This window comes from Oryza brachyantha, chromosome 6, assembly GCF_000231095.2.
Source record: "Oryza brachyantha chromosome 6, ObraRS2, whole genome shotgun sequence".
NCBI lineage: Eukaryota > Viridiplantae > Streptophyta > Magnoliopsida > Poales > Poaceae > Oryza > Oryza brachyantha.
Window position 1 is genome coordinate 18,321,133 of NC_023168.2, and position 23,663 is coordinate 18,344,795.

Genomic DNA, 23,663 nt, shown 5'->3' on the forward strand with positions numbered 1-23,663 from the left:
AGGTGTTTTCACCACGACTATTAGCAACATACCATGGCACTCCCACCGTCAATCCCAGGCAGGCACCTCCTCCCCCACTCAACCCACTATAGACTGGATCATCAGCAGCAGAATCATCATCATCATCATCATCAGCAGCAGCAGCAGTATATGTCCGTGTGTGTATATGTATATATATATATATGATCAGTACAGCAACAGCTGAATGACGAGGAGAGCTCAAGCCAGTGGTAACGGCGAACTTCGCAGAATCGAGACAGCATGACCAAAACAGCCACTCATCACTGACAGGAGTCCAGACCTCGAGGTCTCACGACCAAACCCTACCCATCAGAGTAAGTATTATAGCCTACTATTGTACCTGCTCTCACCATGGCACGGAAGCCACATCAGACACCACCAGTCTGTGTCTACGGTCCCCGGCCCCCACTACCACCGCACTGGCCATGAAAGAGCATCCAGGCAGCAGCGGGCGTGGTGGAGCGGCCCCGCAGGTGCCTTGAACACGACTGGGTGGCTACTCTGCAAGAATGCAGAAAGATCAAGTGCTCCTTTGGGTAACCAAGAAGTTTATAGGAAATTCGTACAAAATTCCCGTGAAATTCCTCCAAACAGGCCCTAAACAGATCTCTCAAAGAGTGGCAAATAGTTAAATCAAGTGTCCCCATTGTGTTCTGGCCTTCTGGCTCACCCTGTAGTAGTTATGCAATTTTCTCTGAGTCAGAGACGGGAACTCTGGATGGCTCATTGACAAGCCTATTTCCAGTCAGTTCTCCACCTCTAGGGTGCCGCCTCTGCTGTTGGTTGGCTATACTATTGAACTTGCTCTAAGGCAAAGCTGGTGGTGGTAATGGTGAGCATACCAAACCAAATCGAAAAAATGCAACTGAAAACTTAAATAGCTATAATACCAATTACCACCACGGCTCAGATCTCGCTGTACGCGCACGCACGCGAGCGTACACAGTGAGGAGAGAAGAGAGCAGAGGGAAGCGAAACTGGGAGGGTGGTGGTGGTGGTGGTGATGGCGAGCATACCAACCCAAATCACAAATGCAACAGAAGCGGAGTAGGAACCCATGCCGCGGCGGCATCAGATCTCGCCATGGCAGCCCACCACCCGCAACGGAACCCCCGCCCCCAGCGGTTCCCAACCCCCCGCCCGCCACTGGCACCGCCGAGCTCTCCACAGCGGCGGCTACTCGGGGGAGCATCCAAGCCGCTGCGTGCCCGTCTCGTCGCCAGGCGGTGGCAGGAGGTGGCACCGCTGGATCGGAGGGCCGAACACGCCGCCGCGCGTACAACCTCACCACCACCTTCCCCCCCACAGAAGGTCCCGAGGTCGATCGATCGATCCTGCCATGCCATAGGCCACCGCAGGTGCGGCGAGCAGCGTGCCCCACTTCCGGGGCTCTCCGGCGCCCACCCGCGGCGGCCTAGCAGAGGAGTCAAGTGAGGCGAGGAGGGAGAGGAGAGGAGGAGACACCTCAAAGGGAGAGAAAATTGCTATTATGGCATCGTCAAAACGAGAAATTGGAAGTGGCATTTCGGCGGAGGAAGTGGCATAATGTCCAATTTCTCGTCGAGACGACGAGACCCAGTGTACCATCGCCGCACCGGGGGAAAGGTTTGTTTAGGCCTTGTTTAGTTCCTAATTATTTTAAAAAAAACATCACATCCGATTTGTAGACACCTAAATAAAATATTAAACATAGATAATCAAAAACCTAATTACATAGTTATGAAAGAAATCTTGAGACGAACCTTTTGAGCCTAATTAGCCATAAGTGCTACAGTAACCAATATGTGCTAATGATAGATTAATTAGGCTCAAAAATTCGTCTCGCGGTTTTCAGGCTAGCCGCGAAATTCGTTTTTTATAAAAACCCTTATGATAGTCGAAGATTTGACGTGACTCTTCTTTCAAAAAATTTTCTTAATCTAAAGACCAACTTAGCACGAGAACTCGGGAGGGAGAAGCGGTGGCCGTAGCCATGTAGGAGTACCTGTACTGTACGGCTCTCAGAAGGGGAACGTGCACGTGGCGAGTGCACGTCCCACGTGTCCGGATGGGGTGGCTCGCAGGCCACCTGGGCCGGCTTGTCCAATGGCAGTGGACTAGCGGGCCAGCCTGGCCAGCCCACTCAAAACCAGCCCATGACTACGTTGGAACGGAACCCATAGTAGGTTCAATGTCCGCATTCCGCCAGTAAAAAACATAGCACTCCCATTTTAGTATCACGTATTTTACTAACATAATACACATACTAATTAAATACATTGAAATTTGATCAGATCTGAAGCACAAGCTATAAACAAATTCGAATATATGCGGTTTGAACAGATTTTCAACCGCAACTATCTGCGAATCACATAGTAGTAAGAGGCAAGGCGAAAACGAGATGCTGCAAAAGTAAAAAGTACAGTAGAAATCACCTTTCTGGAGCCAGAACCATTGCTGCAAGCCCAACAAAATTACTCAGACGAGAAAACAAGAACATAAGTTTTCCCACCTTAACGTTCACAATGACAACAATTGGCACCATTCTTCTTCAGACACCATCATCAATCAGTCTGACAGGCAAAAATAATAACAAAACAAAGAAGTGAGTTGTTTGAAAGAAAAGAAAATAAACTTACCTAGCTTCTGGAGTAATTTATCCCAAAAGTAGCAGCAAGTGATGGTAGAACTTTCAGACAAAAACCATAGAACCGCAGATACAGCAACTCCAACAAACAAACGAAGAACTCACACGCTGCAAATTAGAAAAATAATATGGAACGGCTCGGATTTGACCCCCATTATGAATCACCAAAGTTGAAGCCTGCCGATTTTTTTTTCAATAATGGATTAAAACTCGGCCTCCTCTACATCCAATACGGATGCGGAGTTTGCCGCCATAGCAGAACACTGCGATATAATCTCTCTCTCTCTCTCTCTCAGCATGAACCATCAAATGGAATTGTTCATGACAGAAGCAATAAAAAACCTCAGCCCCACCACCACCAAATAGCTGAAAACTGGTAACTTGCTGCACAGCAAGCCATCCTAGTTTGGCAACTAAACGATTAATTTTTCAAGGAATCAACTCAGGAGGTGCTAATAGATCTCCCTCCCAACACCAACAAAGGGCAGCAAATTCATCACAGCCATTCAACAGAGAAAGACCACTTGCAGAGAAGTATTGAGGGCTCCTTTGAAACACAGGATATTACAGGAATTAATTCAATTCCCATGAAATTGTGTGGTTTGAACAAATCTTTAACCAGAACTATCTGCGAATCACATGAGGCAGGCAAATTGTAGAATTTACAGACGAAACGAGATACTGCAAAAGAAGAAAGTAAAAGTACAGTAGAAGTCACCTTTCTGGAGGCAGAACAACTCTGCATTGCTGCTTGGCTATCACCCAAGCTACAAGCCCAGCAATATAAGATTGGAACTTAAAATTCCAGACCAGGAAAAAAAAAGAGCATTCCCATCGTATGTTGAACTGTTGACAATGACAAAGGTGAAACGATTCTTCGGATGCCGTCATCAATCAGTCGCGGGCCAAAATATAACGAAACAAAAGAGGATTGATTGAAAGGAAATAGTATAATTTTGAACAAGTTAACATGATACAATGACAGTAAGAAGGGAACAAATGATTCGGTGTTTCCATTCCAAAAATCACCATGGCAGTGCCAGAGAGTAGTAAGCAGACAATGAGTACTCAGTACTTCAGCTTTAGATGAGCTTGTAGCTAATTTTCCAACACCAGAGACTGATCACTGATTGTGCCGGCTCAGTTTCGCCTTTCCACCACCATACAAAAACCCAACTTTTACATCTCTTGCTGCACAATATACTCATACTAATGTAAATGGATCTGCCCTGGTTATCATCTCTCAGAATGACCGTCCAAGGTGCAAGAAACATCTACCATTAGTGAGTGGAGAGGTTACACGGGATGATAGGATTAGGTTTAATTCACACCGTCAGCTGCCTCGATTGTTCAAAGACATGGTTGTTAGAAAAGGTTTATCATCATCGCCCCTCATCCGCATCGCATTCCATGTTTCCGACAATCTAGAGAAACCGATTCAGACATCAGCATCCAGATCAGATCTCGCATGTACACACCAAATCCTGACGCGGAAGCCGCACAAGACGCCACCGTAGGGTACCCAGCCTTTGCTGCTAATGAATCCAAGGCAATAGAGCAGCAGAGGCGGCACCCTAGAGATGGGGAACTGAGGCAGCAACCGGTTGGAAGTAAGGATGGCAAAAGCTCAGCTCGAACTCGAAACAGACACCCTTGGAGGAATTTCAGCGCAGAAGCGCCGATATAGTTGAGGGTTTTGGGTTTAGATCGATCTCACGAGCTTTCTCGCGAGCGCAAGCGCGCGGTGATGGGAAAGGGAAGAAGAGGAAGATGGGGGGTTGCAATGTGCAGTGAAATAGCGACCAAATGGTGAAAAAAACCATCCATGGTTGGCGCCTCAGATGTAGCATTGTCTGAGCGATCCCCGGGAAGGAAGCAGACGTGGATACCGCCGCACTGGTCCCATCCCCCGCTGTCGCCGCTGTAGGCGCCGCGGGCATCGGCGGCAACCGAACCGGTGGCCTCCGGGGCGCCGCGAGGGATGGCCCAATGAAAGCGGAGATGCGAGCCCGCCGCCACTAGGGAGACGCGCCGGAGACAACTGCGTCGTCGACTCGTCGTCGTCGTCGTCGCCGCGGCGAGCTGGAGGGGATGGCCGGGCGGAGCGCTCGCCTCGCATGCCCCGCCCACTCGCGCGATGATACGCATAAATTCACCTTTCAATTCCAGGTATCTCCGTTGAGAATGGCATAATAGCAAAAATCTCTTCCAGTACTCCACTGGACCGCTGCGCATCCAACGAATCCGCAGCAAAAAAAAAACTGGATGGATTGGGAGAGGGAGGGAGGGAGACAACGCAATCATCACCAGCTGATGAGTGAAATCAATCCAACTCTTTCTCTCCACCGTACCACAACTCAGTGATCAGTAGAGCGGAGGCGGCGAGGACGACGAGGAGACAAGAGCCGAGTCGGCTAGTTCAGCGGTCAGGGGAGGCATGGAGGAAAAGATTGCATATCTACCACCCTCGCATGTGGACAATTGGACATTACACCGCTCCTTGAGGTGGAGAACCGATACAGCGACCAGTTGGAAGTAGGCTTGTCAATGAGCCATTATAGTCTGCTATTATACCTCCTCTTAGCAGTTCGAGCTTGAAAGTAGTTCTCCTCGAGATGCCCACACACAGACCAGAAAACAATACATAATGCATACATCGAAAGCTCTCTCTCACGTGCACAGGGGCACGAAGGGGAGGGGAGGGGGAAGTGGATGGCAGTATACAGTGAAATGGAACTAAGCAGTGAAAAAAATCATCAACGGGAGCTCAGATTCACATTGCCTGGCTAAACCCTGGGTAGGAACTAAATAGTGAAAAAAAAATCATCAACTGCGCAACAGGCACCATGGCATCGCGGCTGCCAAAGCAATGGCCTTCAGTTCAATGCGGCACCGCATGTGTGATGTTGCGGGGCATACCCAATGAAGCGGAGATCAGAGGCGGCCACAGACATTCCGGAGCCAAATGGCCTCATCCCGTCACCGCAGGGGCATTTAACTATTTGCGACTCTTGAAACGGGTCACGGTTTCAAGCGAATGTGATTATATATACTCCCTCCGTCCTAGTACATAAGAAGAGCACATATGTACTGCCAATTAATTGCCAACAAGATCGCCAGTGTTCTCTCTCACGCAATCGTGCCGAGAGGGAAGGAGGGTAAGGGGAGGAGGAAGTGGGGGGTGTCAATGTGTAGTAAAACTGTAACTACATAGCACAAAATCCATCAATGGTGAATAGTGGCAGCTCAGATTTCGCATTGCCCGGCCAACCCCCTGCAGGAAACTGCAAGTGCAAACCGCCCCACGATCCCCATCCCCTGCCACAACAGACGCCGCACCATTGGTGGCTACCGAAGCAATGGCCTCCACACCAATGTGGTGTGGCATGTCCTATGTGGTAGGGGATGGCCCCAGGAAGCGGAAATCCGGAGGCAGCTACCGCCACAAGGAGAGGCACCGGAGCCAAACAGCTTCAGTCCTCATCGCTGCAGGGAATTTATCTACTACCTCCGTCTCCGTTTTATATCGTAAGATTCTTTAGCCTGGTCTAAATTCATACATTAATGAATATATATAATTTATATATATGCCTAGATTTATTAGCATCATGTGACTCTAGACAAGGCAAGGCTGAAAGTATTTGCCACTCTTCAACAAGCCCCGGTTTCAAGTGAATGCGATCATCAGCCACCGCTAGCAAGAGAGAATGACCGATCGTAGCACTCGCCTCATGGCTCGCGGGGCATGGGATTCACTTGAACACTAAGAGCAAGTTTAATGGTGAGCAAGAGAGAGGGGATGAGAAAGAGGATGTGCGAAGGTTCGGATGCTCACCGGCGAGGCGACGAACGAGCGAGCGAGGATACAACAGCAGGAAGCAGCAGGACACCGGCACCGGCGGGCAGGCGAAATTGCGAGGAGACGAGAGTTGAGGCCGAGGGGACGGACGGGGAGATCGGCTAGTGCCGGCGCGAGGAGCCAGAGGCCCGTTACGCCGTAGGGTCCCCAACCCCCCCCCCCCCCCTCCGCCGCATGCGCCGCGAGCGCGGCGGCATCAGCGGCTGCCGAAGAGGCGACGGGCCTCCATGCCAGAGCCGACGGGGCACGCGCGATGCGGCGGGGGATGGCCCCCCGAGAAAGCGGAGATCCGAGGCGCCAACGGCATCCTTCCTCATCCCCCGCCGTTCCCGATGCGATCATCAGCCACCGTGAGCGGGAAGGAATGGCCCCGTCGGAGCACTCGCCTCGCGTGCTCCGGCTCCGCCACCACACCGGCGCGGACCGCGCGGTGACCTTACACTTAAACCCATCTTTCCAATTTCCTGTACTCCAGCGCGCAACAGCAAACAAATCCGCAACAAAAACCGAATGTATCGAAGAGGAGGAAGGAGAAAGAGCGAGTTGGGGATCATCACCAACAGAAGCAACCAATCCAACCATGGATAGATCTTCGGTGTCTCCACTCTCCATCTCACAAGAGCGGAGGCTATGGAGCTGGCGACAGGAGGAGAGGAGTTCAATGGATCGGGATCCCTCTAGTCTACTGTCTCGTGCAGTCGTGGCTGACACATGGGCCCAAAGGAGGTTGAGCCCACATGTCAGCGACGAGTTCATCTAGAGTCGACTGCAAATGATTTGGTTCCGAGTTCAATAGAGTATAGACGGCTGAGCCTTTGGCGGAGACCCAGATTCGATGACATGACCCCGTAATATTCTCGGTAAAAATTAAGTCCCTGACGTGTGCGCCCCATGTGAATTGTCAATGACTCAATGTGAATTGTCAATGACTCAATGTAACCAAGAATGTCTCAGGACAAGTCACCGAACATGTGTCCCTTCGATGGTGAGGTGTGGTAAGTTAACTTATTCAGCACGAAAAACGTAGCAATAGATTACTACATGATTAATTAATTATTAATTATAAAAAATAAAATAAACTAATATGATTTATTTAAAACAACTTTACTATCGAAATTTTTGTAAAATATACACCGTTTAGCAGTTCAAGAAACGTGCATACGAAAAAAATCTGCATTACATAACTAGCGTCGAACGTGACATTTAGGTCGTGTTCGGGAGTAGGGGTGAGGAGGGTTAGTTATCTATCACAAAAAAACGTAGTAATAGATTAATACATAATTAATTAATTATTAAAAATATAAAATAGATTAATATGATTTTTATAACAACTTTTCTATACAAAATTTTTAAAAATACATCAGTTAGCAGTACGAAAAGCGTGCGCACGAAAAAAACGAGGGGTCTAGATGACTTAGCCCCCCGGCGCCCCACCGAACGTGGCCTCGTTTGTTTTAGGTAGTTTTAGTTATTATCATGCAAAAAAAGTAATAAATTAGTATATGATTAATTAATTTTTAAATATAAAAAATAAAAAATAGATTAATATGGTATTTTTAAAGCAATTTTTCTATAGCAAGTTTTCAAAAAAAGTGAGAAAAAATACAAAGCGTGCGAACATGAACATCGCATTAACTCAACTAAATTAAAATGTGTGCTCATTTTTTTCCTAATAAAAATATATAAAATAGAAGGGCAAAATCTTAGCAACTACTGGTACGTTGGTAGTTAGACATAGCACTCAGATTTTGCCTCTGGCCATTCAACTAAGTGCAATTGAATGACTTCTGCAATAATCTCATAAACTCAACGATAAATGCTGCTACAAGACAAGCAGTAAACAATCCCTGCAATATAGTTCTCATGTTCATTCCCAGTTGCATCCAAGATCTAACCATCTGTTTACTATTGGATCAACCAATTATATACTCTATTTCACTTGCACACAAACATCTGTTTCACCTGTTTGCATGCATGTCTTTGACATTTAACTTTTTGTCACTCTTAGAAATAGTAACTAACATATTTGACCTTCGCTGTCTATGACATGTAGATCCTCATATGTCTATAACATGTGGACCCAGTGTCAAATATATTAGCATCATTTCTAACTGTGGCAAAAGTTAATTATCTCGTAAACAGGAGGCTCGATTTCAAGCCAGGTAGGATGCATGTCGCAGCCACTTTACACTTGGATGCATTGCGAAGACCATAAAGATGTACACAACGGGTGCGACCAGTAGACACGTGGCAAGTGGCTCACAAGCCATCTGGGCCAGCTTCTCCAGTGGTAGTTGACTAGCTGGTTTAGGGTTTGTTTAGATTGGGCTAAACTTTTTAGCCCCATATCACATCAGATGTTTAGACACTAATTTAAAGTATTAAACATAGACTATTAATAAAACACATCTATAATCTTGAACTAATTCGCGAGACGAATCTAATGAGCCTAATTAATTCATGATTAGCCTACAGTAAATATTTGCTAATTATGAATTAATTAGGCTTAAAAAAATTCGTCTCACGGATTAACTCTCATTTATGAAATTAGATTTTTTATTAGTCTATGTTTAATACTTCAAATTAGTGTCCAATCATCCAATGTGACTAGAGACAAATAAATCACTAGAAACAAACACCCCATTAGTCATCCACTTGTGGACCAAAACCAGCCATCCTGAGTTGGATCAAAATTAGTATTAGTATCTTTTGCATATTGCCCAGAAAACAGATAATTAGTGCAAGAAAAAAACATAACCTTGCACATGGATACAACACTAAATATTACTTCAAAAGAATGGAATTTGATCAGATCTGATGCTAAAGTTTCAACCCATTTGAAACCAAGCAAATTGAACAGATTTTCAACAGGAAATATCTCAGAATCACCTGTGCGGACTGGCGGAGGGCACATTGTAAAATTTACAGGTAAAAACAGAGACGCTGCACAAAAAGTATGAATTATAAGTGCGGCAGAAATCATCTTTCTGGAGCCACGCTGCATTGCTACTTGGAAGCAAAACACCCAAGTTACAAGCCCAGGGATATTAAATCAGAACTTAATTCAGACGTGAAGATGCGTGGAGTTTCCCATCGCATTTTGGCAATGAGAACAGATTGCACAATTGTTCCGAGGCCATCATCGACCATTGACCGAAAAGGTATTCTTAAGATAACTTGCAAACCAAACTTGCCATCTGGAGCATAACCTCCCGCCTCTCTCCTATCTCTTTTATGAACCATCTGATGGGATTAGTGGGATTGTTCATGAGAGAAGTAATAAGAAATCCACCTCCACCACAATCGCCAGCACATAGCCATAAACTGGTAACTGGGTGCAGAGCAACTCCTCCTAGTTTGGAGGCTAGCTGATCAATTTTGCAAAGAACCAACTCAGGAGGTGTTAATAGATCTCTCAACGCCACCAAAGGGCAGAGGATTCATCACTGCCATTCTACGGACAACATATAATGGAACAAACAGAGTGTGTTCAGCAGAAAAATATAATAATTTCAAACATTGCACTGCAGGCAACAAAGGAAACTGTTGGCATTTGTTCAGTTGACATGAAACCTACTGCACTGAGCTGAAAGGAAAAAAACGGCAGGTTATCACAGCATAGATGAAAAGTACATCTGTACATGTACTAACTTGAAAAAAGAAAAATGAAAGGTATTGTTTGGCCCCTTTATCCCATGACAAATGCTGATGTCCATACCATGCAAACAAATCAGACATGTAAGGTAGGACAATTGTGACACTACTACACAAAGATGCCAAGCCAACCTTCTGTAAAACGTTAAAAGAAAAAAAAGCAAGAAATCCAAAACCATTCAAATTTAAACAGGTCACCAAATACGATCAGAACGAGAAGGGAACAAATGATTCAGAGCTCCCGTTTAAAAAAATCACCGTTGTAGCGAGTAGTAAGCACCAATGAGTACTTAGTACTTAACTTCAGCTCTAGATGACCAGTAGCTCATTTTCTATCACCAGAAACTGATACATTATTATTAAGTCAGAAATTAGCGCCAAAGAATGTCGTAGAAATGCCATGTTTAATATACCAGCACAGAAGCACTATGAATAGTGAAATAGCATTAAGTGGACTCAGCTTCGCCTTTCCTCCACCATACAAAACCAAACCTTCGCATCTCGTGCTGCACAATCTACTCTTGGTAATGTAAGTTGAGCTGCACTGTTTATCACTCATCAGTCATCAGAGTGACCACAAATGAAAAGGCTACAAGGGAGGAGAGAGTCAGTTCTTTGATACCCACAGCTGCCTCAATTGCTCAAAAGCCATGTTTTTAAGAAAAGGTTTAATGTCATTGCCATGGTCATTTAGTTACAACATTGCAGTAACTCCAAAATTGCTTTAGACAATACTAGCAAAATGCAAGCAAAATGGGGTGGCCTAGGAGTGTGGATCAAGCACAAAGCACAGGATTCAGCCAGTCCTTTTGTTCACCAACCACATGCAGTAGCTGTGTGCTTCATGCGACGTGGGAGGAGCGGATAGACGACTCCATTGTTAAGTAATAAGAAAAAAAATGCAAATGCAACAAACAGGAAAGGAAGTGCAGCAGAAATATGCTGGCAGAGAAACACTATTCACACAGAGAAGGTATAAGGGGCTCCTTTGGAACTCAAGATATTCACAGGAATTAGTTCATTTCCCGAGAAAATACTCCCAAAAAATCCTCTACTCTAAAGGAGACCAAAGTGGGCTCAGATTCGCCTTTAATCAATCATACAGACCCAACCCCCACATATCTTGCTCCACAATATACTCATCTTAATGTAAGTGGATCTGCCCTGGTTATCATCAACAGAATGACCATCCTAGGCGCAAGAGTCACCTAACATTGGTGAGTGAATAGGTTACAGGAGATGATTGGGTCGGGTCTAATGGCATGTTCTGCTGCCTTGGTTGCTCAAAGGCATGCTTTTTCACAAAAAAAAAAACAAAAAACAAAAAAAACTGATCATCATCGCCCCTCATCCACATCCCATTCTAGGTTTCCAACACTTTGGAGAAGCAGGTCGAGGTACGGCTGCAGTGAGCCGGAGACAGCAGGAGTAGCAACTAGAAAATCAAAACCATCATCATAAAAAATACATCCATCCATCAGATATTCAGATCAGATCTGGCATCTACCCACTGAATCCTGATGCAGAAGCCACAACAGACTCCATCGTAGGTTCCCAGCCTTTGCTGCTATGAGTCAAAGGCAATGGAACAGCAGAGGCGGCACCCTAGAGGTGGAGAACTGATGCAGCGACCAGTTGGAAGTAGGATTGTCAATGAGCCATTATAGTCTGCTATTATACTTGCTCTTAGCAGTTCGAGCCTGAAAGTAGTTCTCCTCGAGATGCCCACACACATACATATATATGCATACATACTGCCTGCAGATCAAGCTCGAAAGCTCTCTCTCGTGCGCAGGGGCACGAAGTGGGAGGGGAGGGGAAAGTGGATGGCAATATACAGTAAAATGGAACTAAATAGTGAAAAATTTCATCAACGGGAGCTCAGATTCACATTGCCTGGCTAACCCCTGGGTAGGAACTAAATAGTGAAAAAAATCATCCACTGCACAGTCATCCCACCGCAGCACGCACCATGGCATCGCGGCTGCCAAAGCAATGGCCTCCAGTTCAATGCGGCACCGCATGTGTAATGTTGCAGGGGATACCCCAATGAAGCGGAGATCAGAGGCAGCCGCAGCCATTCCGGAGCCAAATGGCCTCATCCCATCACCGCAGGGGCATCTAACTATTTGCGACTATTGAAATGGGTCGCGGTTTCAAGCAAATGTGATTATATATACTCCCTTCTTACAATATGATATGAGACGGAGGTAGTAATTGCCAACAAGATCGCCAGTGTTCTCTCTCAGCAAGTGTGCAGAGAGGGAAGGAGGGTAAGGGGAGGAGGAAGTGGGGGGTGTCAATGTGTAGTAAAACTGTGACTACATAGCACAAAATCTATCAATGGTGGCAGCTCAGATTTGGCGTTGCCCAGCCAACCCCCTGCAGGAAACTGCCATGCAAACCGCCCCACAATCCCCATCCCCTGCTATGCAAACCGCCCCACAATCCCCATCCCCTGCCGCAACAGACGCCACGCCATTGGTGGCAACCGAAGCAATGGCCTCCACACCAATGTGGTGCAGCATGTCCCATGTGATAGGGGATGGCCCCGGGAAGCGGAAATCCGAGGCAGCTACCACCACTAGGGAGAGCCACCGGAGCCAAACAGCTTCAGTCCTCATCGCTGCGGGGAATTTAACTATTTGCCACTCTTCAACAAGCCCCGGTTTCTTCCGATCATCAGCCACCGCTAGCAAGAGAGAATGACCGATCGTAGCACTCGCCTCATGGTTCGCAGGGCATGTGATTCAGTTGAACCCTAGGAGCAAGTTTAATGGTGAACAAGAGAGGGGATGAGAAAGAGGATGTCGGAAGGTTCGGAACCGGCGAGGCGGCGAACGAGCGAGTGAGGATGCAGCGGGTGGAAGCAGCAGGACTCCGGCACCGCTGCTCGCGGGATGGATGGAGATCGGCGGCGGCGGGCGGGCGAACTCGTGAGGAGACGAGTTGAGGCCGAGGGGACGGACGGGGAAATCGCACCCCCCCCCCCGCGGCGGCCGCCGATGAGGCGATGGCCTCCGTGCCAGTGCCGGCGCGGCGCGCGCGATGCGGCGGGGGATGGCCCCCCGAGAAAGCGGAGATCCGAGGCGGCCGCCGCCGGCCGGAGCCAACGTCATCCTTCCTCATCCCCCGCCGTTCCCGATGCGATCATCAGCCATCGCGAGCGGGAAGGAATGGCCCCGTCAGAGCGCTCGCCTCGCGTGACTCCGCCGCCACACCGGCGCGGTGACCTCACGCTTAAACCCATCTTTCCAGTACTCCAACGCGCAGCAGCAAACAAATCCGCAACAAAAACTGGATGGATCGAAGAGGAGGAAGGAGAGCGAGCGAGTTGGGGATCATCACCAACAGAAGAAACCAATCCAACCATGGATGGGTCTTCCGTGTCTCGACTCTCCATCTCAGATGAGCGGAGGCTGCGGAGCTGGCGAGGAGGACGAGGAGAGAAGGAGAGACGACTACACGGCTGTGTTCGTTTTAGAGCAAGGCTAACAATATAGCCAACAACTTTTTTAATGGCACAGGGTAAAAGACTCGCCATGAGACTCTCCATCACTAATGGTGAAGAGGAGAGGGGATGAGAAAGAGGATGTGCGAAGGTTCGGATGCTCACCGGCGAGCGAGCGAGCGGGGATGCGGATGCGGCGGAAGCAGCAGGACGCCCGCATCGCTGCGGATGGAGATCGGCGCAGGCGGCGGGATGCACAGCCCCCCCCCCCCCCCCCCCCGGGGACGGGGAGATCCGAGGCGGCCGCCGCCGGCCGAACGCGAACATTTTTGGGGAACTGAACAGGGCCTGAAAGCAGCAAACAAATCCGCAACAAAAAATGGATGGATCGGAGAGAAGGAAGGAGAGAGGGCGAGCTGGGGATCACCATCAGCAGAAGAAACCAATCCAACCATGGATGGATCTTCAGTAGAGCGGAGGCTGGCGAGGAGGACGAGGAGCGAAGGAGAGGAGGAGGCGAGATTTCGGCGGCGGAACCGGATTCCTCTTCTGGCTGGAGACACTGGCTTTGTACTCCCTCGGTCCAAAACAAATCGATCTTTGGTTTTTTGGTTTTCGTATGGAACGTTTGATCATTCCAAGAAAATGAGAAAAAAAGATAGTTACACGTAAAATATTATTTATAATTTATTATTTAATAATAATAATAAAATTAAATAAGGATGAAGAGTCAAACACCAACTTAAAATGAATCTAATCAATTTAAAACTCATATATTAAACACTGACTAAAATAGAATCGTTTAACATATGTTTTAATGTATGTTAAACAATATAGAAATGATTATATTTTGTTACGAATATGGTACGTGTTAACTGCCATAAAATTCCGCGATATAAGAGGATTCTCTCGCTTGACGGTGGGGATGACTAATCTAGGTGTTGTTTAGAGAGGGTTAAACTTTTTAGCTCATGTCACATCGAATATTTAGATACTAATTTAAAGTATTAAACATAGACTAATAAAAAAACTAATTTTATAAATAAGAGCTAATACGTGAGACGATTTTTTTAGCCTAATTTATCTATGATTACCAAATATTTACTGTAGCATCACATAGGCTAATCATAGATTAATTAGACTCATTAGATTCGTCTCATGAATTAGTCCAAGATTATAGATGGGTTTTATTAATAGTCTACATTTACTATTTATTATAAATGTCTAAGTATACAATGTGACTAGAGGCTAAAGTTTAGCCTAGAACAAACACCCCCTAGCCTGGTGGAGGAGGCAAGATGAAAGGAAGTTTATTATTTTTTAACCTATTGTTTTTAAAACTACATTTTATTGAAACTTAATTCTAAATATAAATGTTTTGGTGAGGTTAGCCTACACTACCAAATTACGCTTCCACATGTTAGCCAAACTGACTAGGTCAACTACCTGTATCAGTTAGAATGGTGTAGCGAAAAATTCATATTTTAAAAGTGTGTTTATGGAATGACTTAGTTTCAAAGTTGAAAAAATGTTAAAATTTGGAAAGATAGCACTCGTGGCCTCCTATGGTTACACCACGTGCACCTAACTGCCACTTCATGCATGGACGATGCACCCATACACTTCCACCTACTCCCGCGTATGCATTTACTCTTCGTTACTCATTTATTTATTCCATTAAAGATCTGTCTAGTTTGCGAAATAAATTTTTTAGATATCACATCAAATATTTAAACGATGTCGGAAGAGATTTTGGACACGAATAAAAAAACTAATTCCATAACTTGTGTGGAAACCCTGAGACGAATCTATTGAGTCTAATTAATCTGTTATTAGCACATATGGACTATTGTAGCATATATGACTAATTATGGGCTAATTATGCTTAAAAGATTCATCTCGTGATTTACTCTCTAACTGTGCAATTAATTTTTTATCTATATTTAGTGCTCCATGCATCTATTCAAAAAATTGATTTAATGTTTTTAAAAAAAATGGGAACTAAACAAAGCCTAAATAGATGTGTAAATTTCTTTGTCATTGATATGTAAATATGTGTCGCTTAAAGTGAACCATGATTGCAAATGCCAAATGGACTACCTATCATATTATCATAGTGGCAAATAATAAATTCTCCCGTTACTCCTCATGTCCCATAATAAAAGAATCTATTATTTAATATATTCATTTCTAGCACGTAAGTATTGGTTGTATTATCAATTATTTTCATCTAAATTTATGTTCATCTTAATCTACGTATCTTCTCACAATTATCTATTCCTCATCTAGATGAGTGACAATAAAACATTTCTTATTTTCTTTGCTGACTTTAATTTATACTAACCTTGAAGTGTTTATATTTTTAAATAGATAGAGGTCTCCTAATTGTCTGACCATCTATGTTTATAGATTGAATAATTAGTACCCTTTAAACGATTAATTTGATGTTAACTAAAGTTGCATGTTTTATTTGTGGCACAACGAATTAACATTGCTAATATAAGTCTACTTTAAACCATACGTAGTATTTTGAAAAAGGGACGAATTTCAAAAGAGAAGTCCAAGGACCAAGATACACTGAGCACATGGACGAGCAAAGATTTGTGGCTAATTGGACCATGAATAAAGATACGTTCCTCTTAGAGCAGGTAGCGGGCTATAAGTCAGCCATAGATATATTTTATTAAGATAAAAGATGAGAGATAAGAATAGTGAGCTACTAATTTATAGCTAGCTACGAGGTGCTACTGTAATTTGCATTTCGTACATCTCTCAACCATTGGATCAAAAATAGATGACTAAGATTTACCGCTACAGTTATTACTACAGTAGCAAACAGTGTTTGGGAATTACTGTTGCTACAGGGTTCTGTTCACTATTCATTGCATTAATTCATTGTAGCCCTCACATGAACAGTGATCCTCTGCATTAATATAGTGATCCTCTGTATTAATACTGCAGAGGATCCGGACCCATATATGAAACATGTATTAATACTTTGTAGGTAATTATTATATGAATTGGCTACTATATTGACTATAGATGATTTAAAGCTAGTAGTTGTATATACTATTGAACTTGCTCTTAGGTTATCTTACCAATAAGGGCATTTCCAACCCAATGACTAGGATAGTATCCATAACATTAAATAAGTTGCCACATAGGATGAAAAATGATGTGGCAAGTGAATAAATGAGAAAAGAGAATAAAACCATGTCTTGCATGAGACATGGTTTCTACACAACATCCAAAATATCTTGTGAGATAAGTAGCATTAAATTTAAATGTGGAATTGTGGTGTTTGCATTGGAAGAGTAGTGTCAAGTACTAGTTTCTTGATGATAGGAAGTTTATAGAAACCATATCTAATGTTATGGGTTGGGAATGTCCTAAGCGTCCACGTAACATCTAGGTCCTGCTGGTAACTTGAAATTGAGAGGATCACTTACATTATTTTGGTAGTTGCTCGTCTGCTTGCATCTCCTGACGCTAAAAATGGCTTACGTTGTATGTATGACTTGCATAGGCTCCCAACTCTTTGAGTTGAAATTGTGGTCATTACTTCGGTCCGTATTTTCGTTTCTGCTTAAGCTGGTAAGTCAAAATTTAAATTTTCAATACTAAATTTAGAGTTTTTTTTCACAGTAGTTTATTTTTCATGCTTAAATTTTAGATCAATAATATGTATAAAAAGTTTCATTAACAATTTATTTTTTATTTGTAAAAATATTGTTTATTTTTTTCATAAAAAAGCCAAACAATCACCTCTTGCCTTCCAAATTCGCAATATGGTCATTAACATTTTTGGTAACCCTTCCTATGCAGTGATCGTTGCCAAGATAATATCCTTGATATATCTGTTTTGATGTTGAAATCTGAGATAAACCAGATGAACATATGGTACGCACTACTTCCTCTGTTTCAAAATATAGAAATTTATATAATTGATATTATATATCATAACATAAGTATTTTTGCACCAATTTCCATGATTCCGGTCGTTTCAATAATTATAGAGTAGATGAAATGTTTAGAAAAAGAATATAATCAATTCAAATTTCAAAAAATTATCGTTGAAGTGACTAAAAAGAAATCTTTTAGTATCTCCTGAGAGACTTAATTATACTAAACAATCTAGAAATACTTATATTTTAAAATAGAGCCAGTAGGTTGATGTACACACAACAGTGTTGAATGCCCTGCATCCAAGATTTGAGTTGGATTCATGCTACACACATGGTAAGAGTTTTTTTTATCATATTTGAAAGAATATCTTGAGGTACTAGCTTTTTCGGTATAAAAATTTACTACACTTACGGTGTACCTTAGCTTTACGTTAAATATTTGGTACTCAAGATTCAAGATACTGTAAAAATACCCACGTGATAAACAGTGTGATCACGTTTGTAGCTCACAAGAAATTTCTTACGACATTCAACGTTATAAGTGAGAGTAATCAAAACGATACTTGTGTGCTCAGTTTAGCTTAGTCGTTGTTTAGATCACCTAGATCAAGGATGAGTATTCCAAAAAAAAAAAAAGGTTTTAGCATAATCTTGTAGTAAACCAACAATCGAATGAAAACATGTATTCTTTCCCTTTTTAGCAGTGACACTATTGACATTTGACATCATGTTTAACCACTTCATTTTAAAAATTAAGTAACATTATTTTGCTGCGAAATGGCTTATCATTAAAACAACTTTAAGCATAATATATATCTTTTTATATTTACACTATTTTTATCAAATGTCATAAATAAATTCAACGGCATCAGCACAAACTAAAGTATCCTGAAAAAATAAACAGAGCGAGAGTGCTAAGGAAAAAAAGAGTGGCTAAACGCAAAACAGGCAACCAAATTGCCATCTGAATTCAAATACGAAGAAACACGTGGCACAAACAAACATAGAACCGGACATCAGTCAGACTAATCGAACTGCATTTGCTCCAAATATGAAACGCTAACAGCCTAATTAACACTAAAACTTCAGTATGAACACTTTACTATAACCAGCGTAAAACTCTACAAAAAAAAAACGTGGCGATGAAGCAATAATCCTAAACACTCTCCTTGGCACGTAACCAATCATGTAAAAAAAAAACTGCTGATGCTGAAAATTTGTGCCACATGAAGCATGCCAGCTTTGCAATCACCTTGTCTGCACAAACCAACAAAAACAGCAGATTCAATCATCCGGAGGCGACACAAAGAACGCATCTTTCTGCAGCGATTGATCCAGTGGAGAGTCCGAGAGGAGATCGGTCGATGGATCGATTGCTTACCACGACATGCTACTGTCCTGCCGCAGCGCGAGCTTGGCGGTGTCCTTCCACATGGACGCCTCCATTTCCTTCTCGACGAGCTTCTTCTCCGCGCGCTTCAGCGCCAGCTCCAGCTCCTCGATCCGCTCCTGGTTCCGCTGGTGGAGGAGCTCGTGCAGCCTTCTCTCCAGCTCCACGGCGGAGACGCCGTTGTACTCTGCTTCGTAGTCTTCGTCGTCCTCCGCCGCCGCCTCGTCTTCTCCCCCAGCATCGCCGTCGTCGAGTTCTTCTTCCGGCCGGCATTCGGCGATCTCGTCCATCGGCTGAGAATTTGCAATCGAAACACGAATTAGCAACAGCTAATTTCGCAGTACAGTGAAAGCATATATGTGTACCTCTCCATCGTCTTCTTCAGGCAAGAACAACCGGACGTCGGAGCCATAGTTAACCTGAAGAAGCTCCAGCTCGGTGTGGAACTCCTCCTCCAGCACATCCATCCTCGGGAAGCGCTCGTGCTCCGCCGATTTCTCGCAGCTCGCTTCCTCCTCCATGTTGGACGAGGTGGCGTGATCCTCCACGTGGCCGCCGCTCGCCCTCTCGTTCTCGTTCGTATCCGTGAGACAGCTCGACGCGGCGGCGGACTCGAGGTTGCGGTGCGTCTTCGACGCATCGCCATCGCCGCCACCAACAGCCTCGCTGCTCCGCCTGACCTGGTCTTTGATCTCTCGCAGGAGCGTCTCCATCTCCGCCCGCACCTTCGCCATCTTGTTGAACTCGTCGGAGGTCTTGGCGAGGAGGAACACTAGGCTCATGCCTACGCCGAGGTCGGGAGTCGTCGCCGTCGCCGTCGTGTGGCCCTCTCTCGCGCGCGCTGATGGCAACAAAAGAGGGAAGAAATCAATGGATTCGCAACCTCCATTAATCGCTCGATTGCTACGGATCATTGTTATTATTATGCTATCGAAATTGGAATCTCACGATCGATCTCGCAAGGTGAAGACGATTCGACGCGGCAATCCCCAAGAAACCCCCCCAAAAAATCCGCGATTTATTGAGCGAATGAGACCGGCGACGAGCTCGCTCGCGATCGGCAACTCACCTGAGGTGGACGCGACGGCGGCGGTCTCCACCACCGCGACCTCCTCCACCACCACCACCTCCTTCCCCTTCCCCTTCCCGCCCGCGCCCTTCCTCCCGATCCTACTCGCCACCCGGGCCCACCCAAACCGCGGCAGCAGCGACCTCGCCGCCGCCAGCGCGGGGGACCGCGGCGTGACCGCCGCCGCGCCCTCGATCCCGAGCTCCTCCCCGTCGTTGAGGTAGTCCACGATCCTCCTCCCCCTCGCTTCCATGGCGCGCGCGCCGCCCGATGGGGAGCAGAGCAGCAGCACAAAAGCAGAGGCGACGCCTCCACAGCGAGCGAGAGAGAGAAGGCGAAGCCAAGCAAAACCGAAGCGGGTTTTCAAATTGGAGCGGGTGGCGTCGTGGATCGTGGTCGTCGTGGCGACGCTAACGTGGGCCCCACCCGACAGCGACCCGGCCCGCGATCTGGCCGTCCGTCCCCCGATCGACGGCCGCGATGCGCCCGTGGGGACGGCACGGCCGCATTATTAGTGGCTTGGAGGGAATCACAAATGATATCACCATTTTAAAAAAATATAAAAATGAAAAGATGAACAAGAGTGCAAGACATATCTATCCGTGGTTTTATATTCTCAGAGTAAATTATATTACCTGGAAAAAAAATAAAGGAATCAGATTTGTTAGTCTCTCTCTCTCTTTTTAAAAAATGTAGGTCATGGGTTGCAATTTGGCGATTTGAATGCTGGATTGGATTCTGCTTGATGGTGTGGGAAGTTTGTCTGTTCCATTCCATCCATCCATCCATCGATCTCTCGCTGCAGGCCCCATGCATGGAATTATTCTATCCAAATTTGTGGTTTCACCGAGCCTGAAAAAAATTAATTAAGATGGTCCATTAGTCCGGTGAGGGTTTGGCCAATCAGAGCTGATGGCTAGCAAAGCACGCAAGCAGCAAGCCTCGTGTTTCCGGGGTCCCCTGCCACTGTCGAGCACTCGAGTCGAGCGCGTCAAGCCACGGAAACATGGAGCCATGTAGGCAAATGTGGATGCGTTGCCCGACGGACAAATACGAAGACGAATAATAAGAAGCCGGCGCCGTTCGACACGGGGGAGAGAATGGCCAAATTTTAACTCTCCAAATCAAAATTTAGTTATACGTTTTGGCAACTCAAATTCATATAGCATCTTCAAGAGACTATCCATCCCCACTTCTTAAATCCTAGCAATAGGAGGATGACAAGAGGGTCCCACCCACGTGGAACCCACGGATAGTAATTGTGTTAGTGAAGGAATGAATTGCTAAATTTAGCCATTGAGAACTCAAGTTTAGCTATTCAAATGACATGGCAAGTCATTTAACAATTCTCTTGGAGCATAATTTTTATGCAAAATTACCAAATTTAGTTATAGCAAGTGAGATGATCATTCTCTTGGAGTTGCTCTAACTGTGACATGTGAAAAGACGGGTCATTAAGAGCAAGTTCGATAGTATAGTCAACTATTAACTTTAATTCATTTATAGTCAATCTAATAGCCAATTCATACAATATCTACAAAATATATACTACTATGTCCCCCCGCCATACATGCATTATGTCTTGGAGTCTATGTTACAGCTGGCTATAAATCTGTAGCCCGCTCCTATTCTCTCTTCTCTTTTATCTTCTTAAAATATGTTTGCATCTAGCTTATAGCCTGCTATTGTACCTGCTCTAAGTACTCCCTCCATATTTTTTATATGACGTCGTTGACTTTTAAGTACACGTTTGACCTTTCGTCTTATTAAAAAAATATTTAATTATTAATTATTTTATTATAATATTATTTATTATTATAAAATTTTTAAGTATGCTTTATAATTTTGCATGTTTAGATATAAATTTTAAATAAGACGAACGGTCAAACGTAGATTTAAAAAGTCAACGGTGCCATAGAAAAAGTATGGAGGGAGTACATAATTAGTTAAATATTTGTTGTTAAAAATAGCTTAAGATGGATTTTTGTAAAAGAAAATATTCTTGGTGTAAAGTTTTTTTCTACAAAAGCTCCCAACGTTACATTTATAAGTCAAAATTTAAATTTTAACTATATTATATTTTGAAGTTGATGTCATGATTTATTTTATGGCATTTGTTTTTCAATCATTATGGGCACGTATATAAAAATGTTATTTACATTTTTTTTCTTGCTAATAAGTTGTTTCTCTTTTTTTTCAAAGAGTATTAGTTCACGTTTATTTTAGTTTAGGCTTATTGAAATTATGATTATAGAGATATCAAAACAAATAATTAGATTAGTGTGATAGTTTATTATAATCTAGAGTCCATATTTCTATGGTAAGCTCCGTTAAATGTTTTTTAAAGATTATTAAGTGCGTAAAGAGTCATTGTGCTTCGTTATTTTATAGTAATTACCCACTTTAATATCCATTATATACGTTTGGTTCATAAAGGTAATATGGATTACTAATTTGATATTACAGTAATACATACCCTTAATTTTTTCGCTTCTGCCTATGCTTTTAAGCTTAAAATTTTCAATCTTAATGAAGTTGATTTTGAGGTTTTCACCGGAATTTATTTTTTAGCCTTTACTTTTGATCGCTAGAAATACATATATAAAATTATTTTTATAAATTATTTTTTATTTGTAAATATATATCGCTAGCTTTTATGTAAAAGCAAAACGAGCCTTAGTACTGTAGTCGGAAACAGGCGGGGGGACGAAGACACAGGACACACCTGAGGCGAATGAATGCTGGATTAATAACAAGTCGTCGCCATCGTCGCCGGCTGGGCATCAACCGGCTAACTATCCGTCCGTCGGCAACTGTTGATGCTCTTTCTCTGCGTCGTTAGAAAATTTTTACAAAAAGTGTTACGCCAAATGTTTGATCGGATGTTGGAAGGGGTTTTCGGATACGAATGAAAAAATGAATTTTACGGCTAGCCTAGAAACCGCGAGACGAATCTTTTGAGCCTAATTAATCCGTCATTAGCATATGTTGGTTACATTTATAAGCCATAAGTGCTACAGGAATCTAATTAAAAGTAGCTGGCCATGCTGAAACAGGGTTGTGTCACTCAACGGTGGACGAGACGCTTCTTCTTGATGGCAACTGCTCATCTTACTTAATGCTGATGCTCCATCATGCTTCTTAGATTAGTACTAGCACAGTGCTCGTAATTATTGGCTTATTGCGCATCAGTATGGCGTCGAGATGGGGGCTAATACCCGCCGGGGTTGCCGTCCTGCCGACCGCCGGCGGCCGGTCCGGTCCAGCCCTGCAGAAGCTTCTGCAAACGGACGGGATGGACCAACCATAGAAAGGATGATAATTTGTCGTCGGTCACTCCGGATCTTCCATGCTGTTCTGCAAGTCTCTAAATCTCATTAACCATGGCAACCACCAGTTGTAGCAGAGAAGCATCCTTGTGTTGGTGAGCGGTTGGTCTGATTCTGATTCGTTTGCGGTTCTGCTCCGTTTTTTTTTAAAGAAAACACCATTTAAACGAAAACTCATAAAAAGATATTGAAAATCGTAAAATTAGGGTCATTCGAACTGGGTCATTCGAACATGCGTGTTGACATACCCCAGTTAAACAGGTACCTCTTGAGGTAAATAAACAACTTGTCGAACTAACAACGTTCGGTACCTCTGGTGCGAAGTAAGCTGAGTTCGACAGGGTGTCTGTTAAACTGGT

General features: G+C 44.2%; 2 protein-coding genes and 1 long non-coding RNA gene across 3 annotated transcripts; all 3 read right to left on the bottom strand.

Annotated features, from left to right (window-relative positions):
* Positions 1–1,964: 1,964 nt before the first annotated feature.
* LOC121054759 lies at positions 1,965–7,505 on the bottom strand. The gene is made up of 2 exons (XM_040525366.1): positions 6,483–7,505; positions 1,965–2,573 (listed from the first exon to the last, which is right to left on the bottom strand). Exons 1-2 carry the CDS (start codon positions 7,260–7,262, stop codon positions 2,565–2,567), a joined length of 789 nt encoding a protein of 262 aa, XP_040381300.1. The 5' UTR covers positions 7,263–7,505; the 3' UTR covers positions 1,965–2,564.
* A 3,722-nt stretch (positions 7,506–11,227) lies between these two features.
* On the bottom strand, positions 11,228–14,183 carry LOC121054760. The gene is made up of 2 exons (XR_005812063.1): positions 14,039–14,183; positions 11,228–13,959 (listed from the first exon to the last, which is right to left on the bottom strand). It is a non-coding gene; the product is annotated as an uncharacterized LOC121054760 (long non-coding RNA).
* Positions 14,184–18,446: 4,263 nt separating this feature from the next.
* Positions 18,447–21,162, bottom strand: LOC102715124 (protein POLAR-like 1). The gene is given in 6 exon segments (XM_040525191.1): positions 18,447–18,773; positions 18,898–19,199; positions 19,272–19,747; positions 19,976–20,416; positions 20,419–20,493; positions 21,117–21,162. Coding segments are annotated over 6 exon segments (1,341 nt in total). The 3' UTR covers positions 18,447–18,772.
* Positions 21,163–23,663: the final 2,501 nt, after the last annotated feature.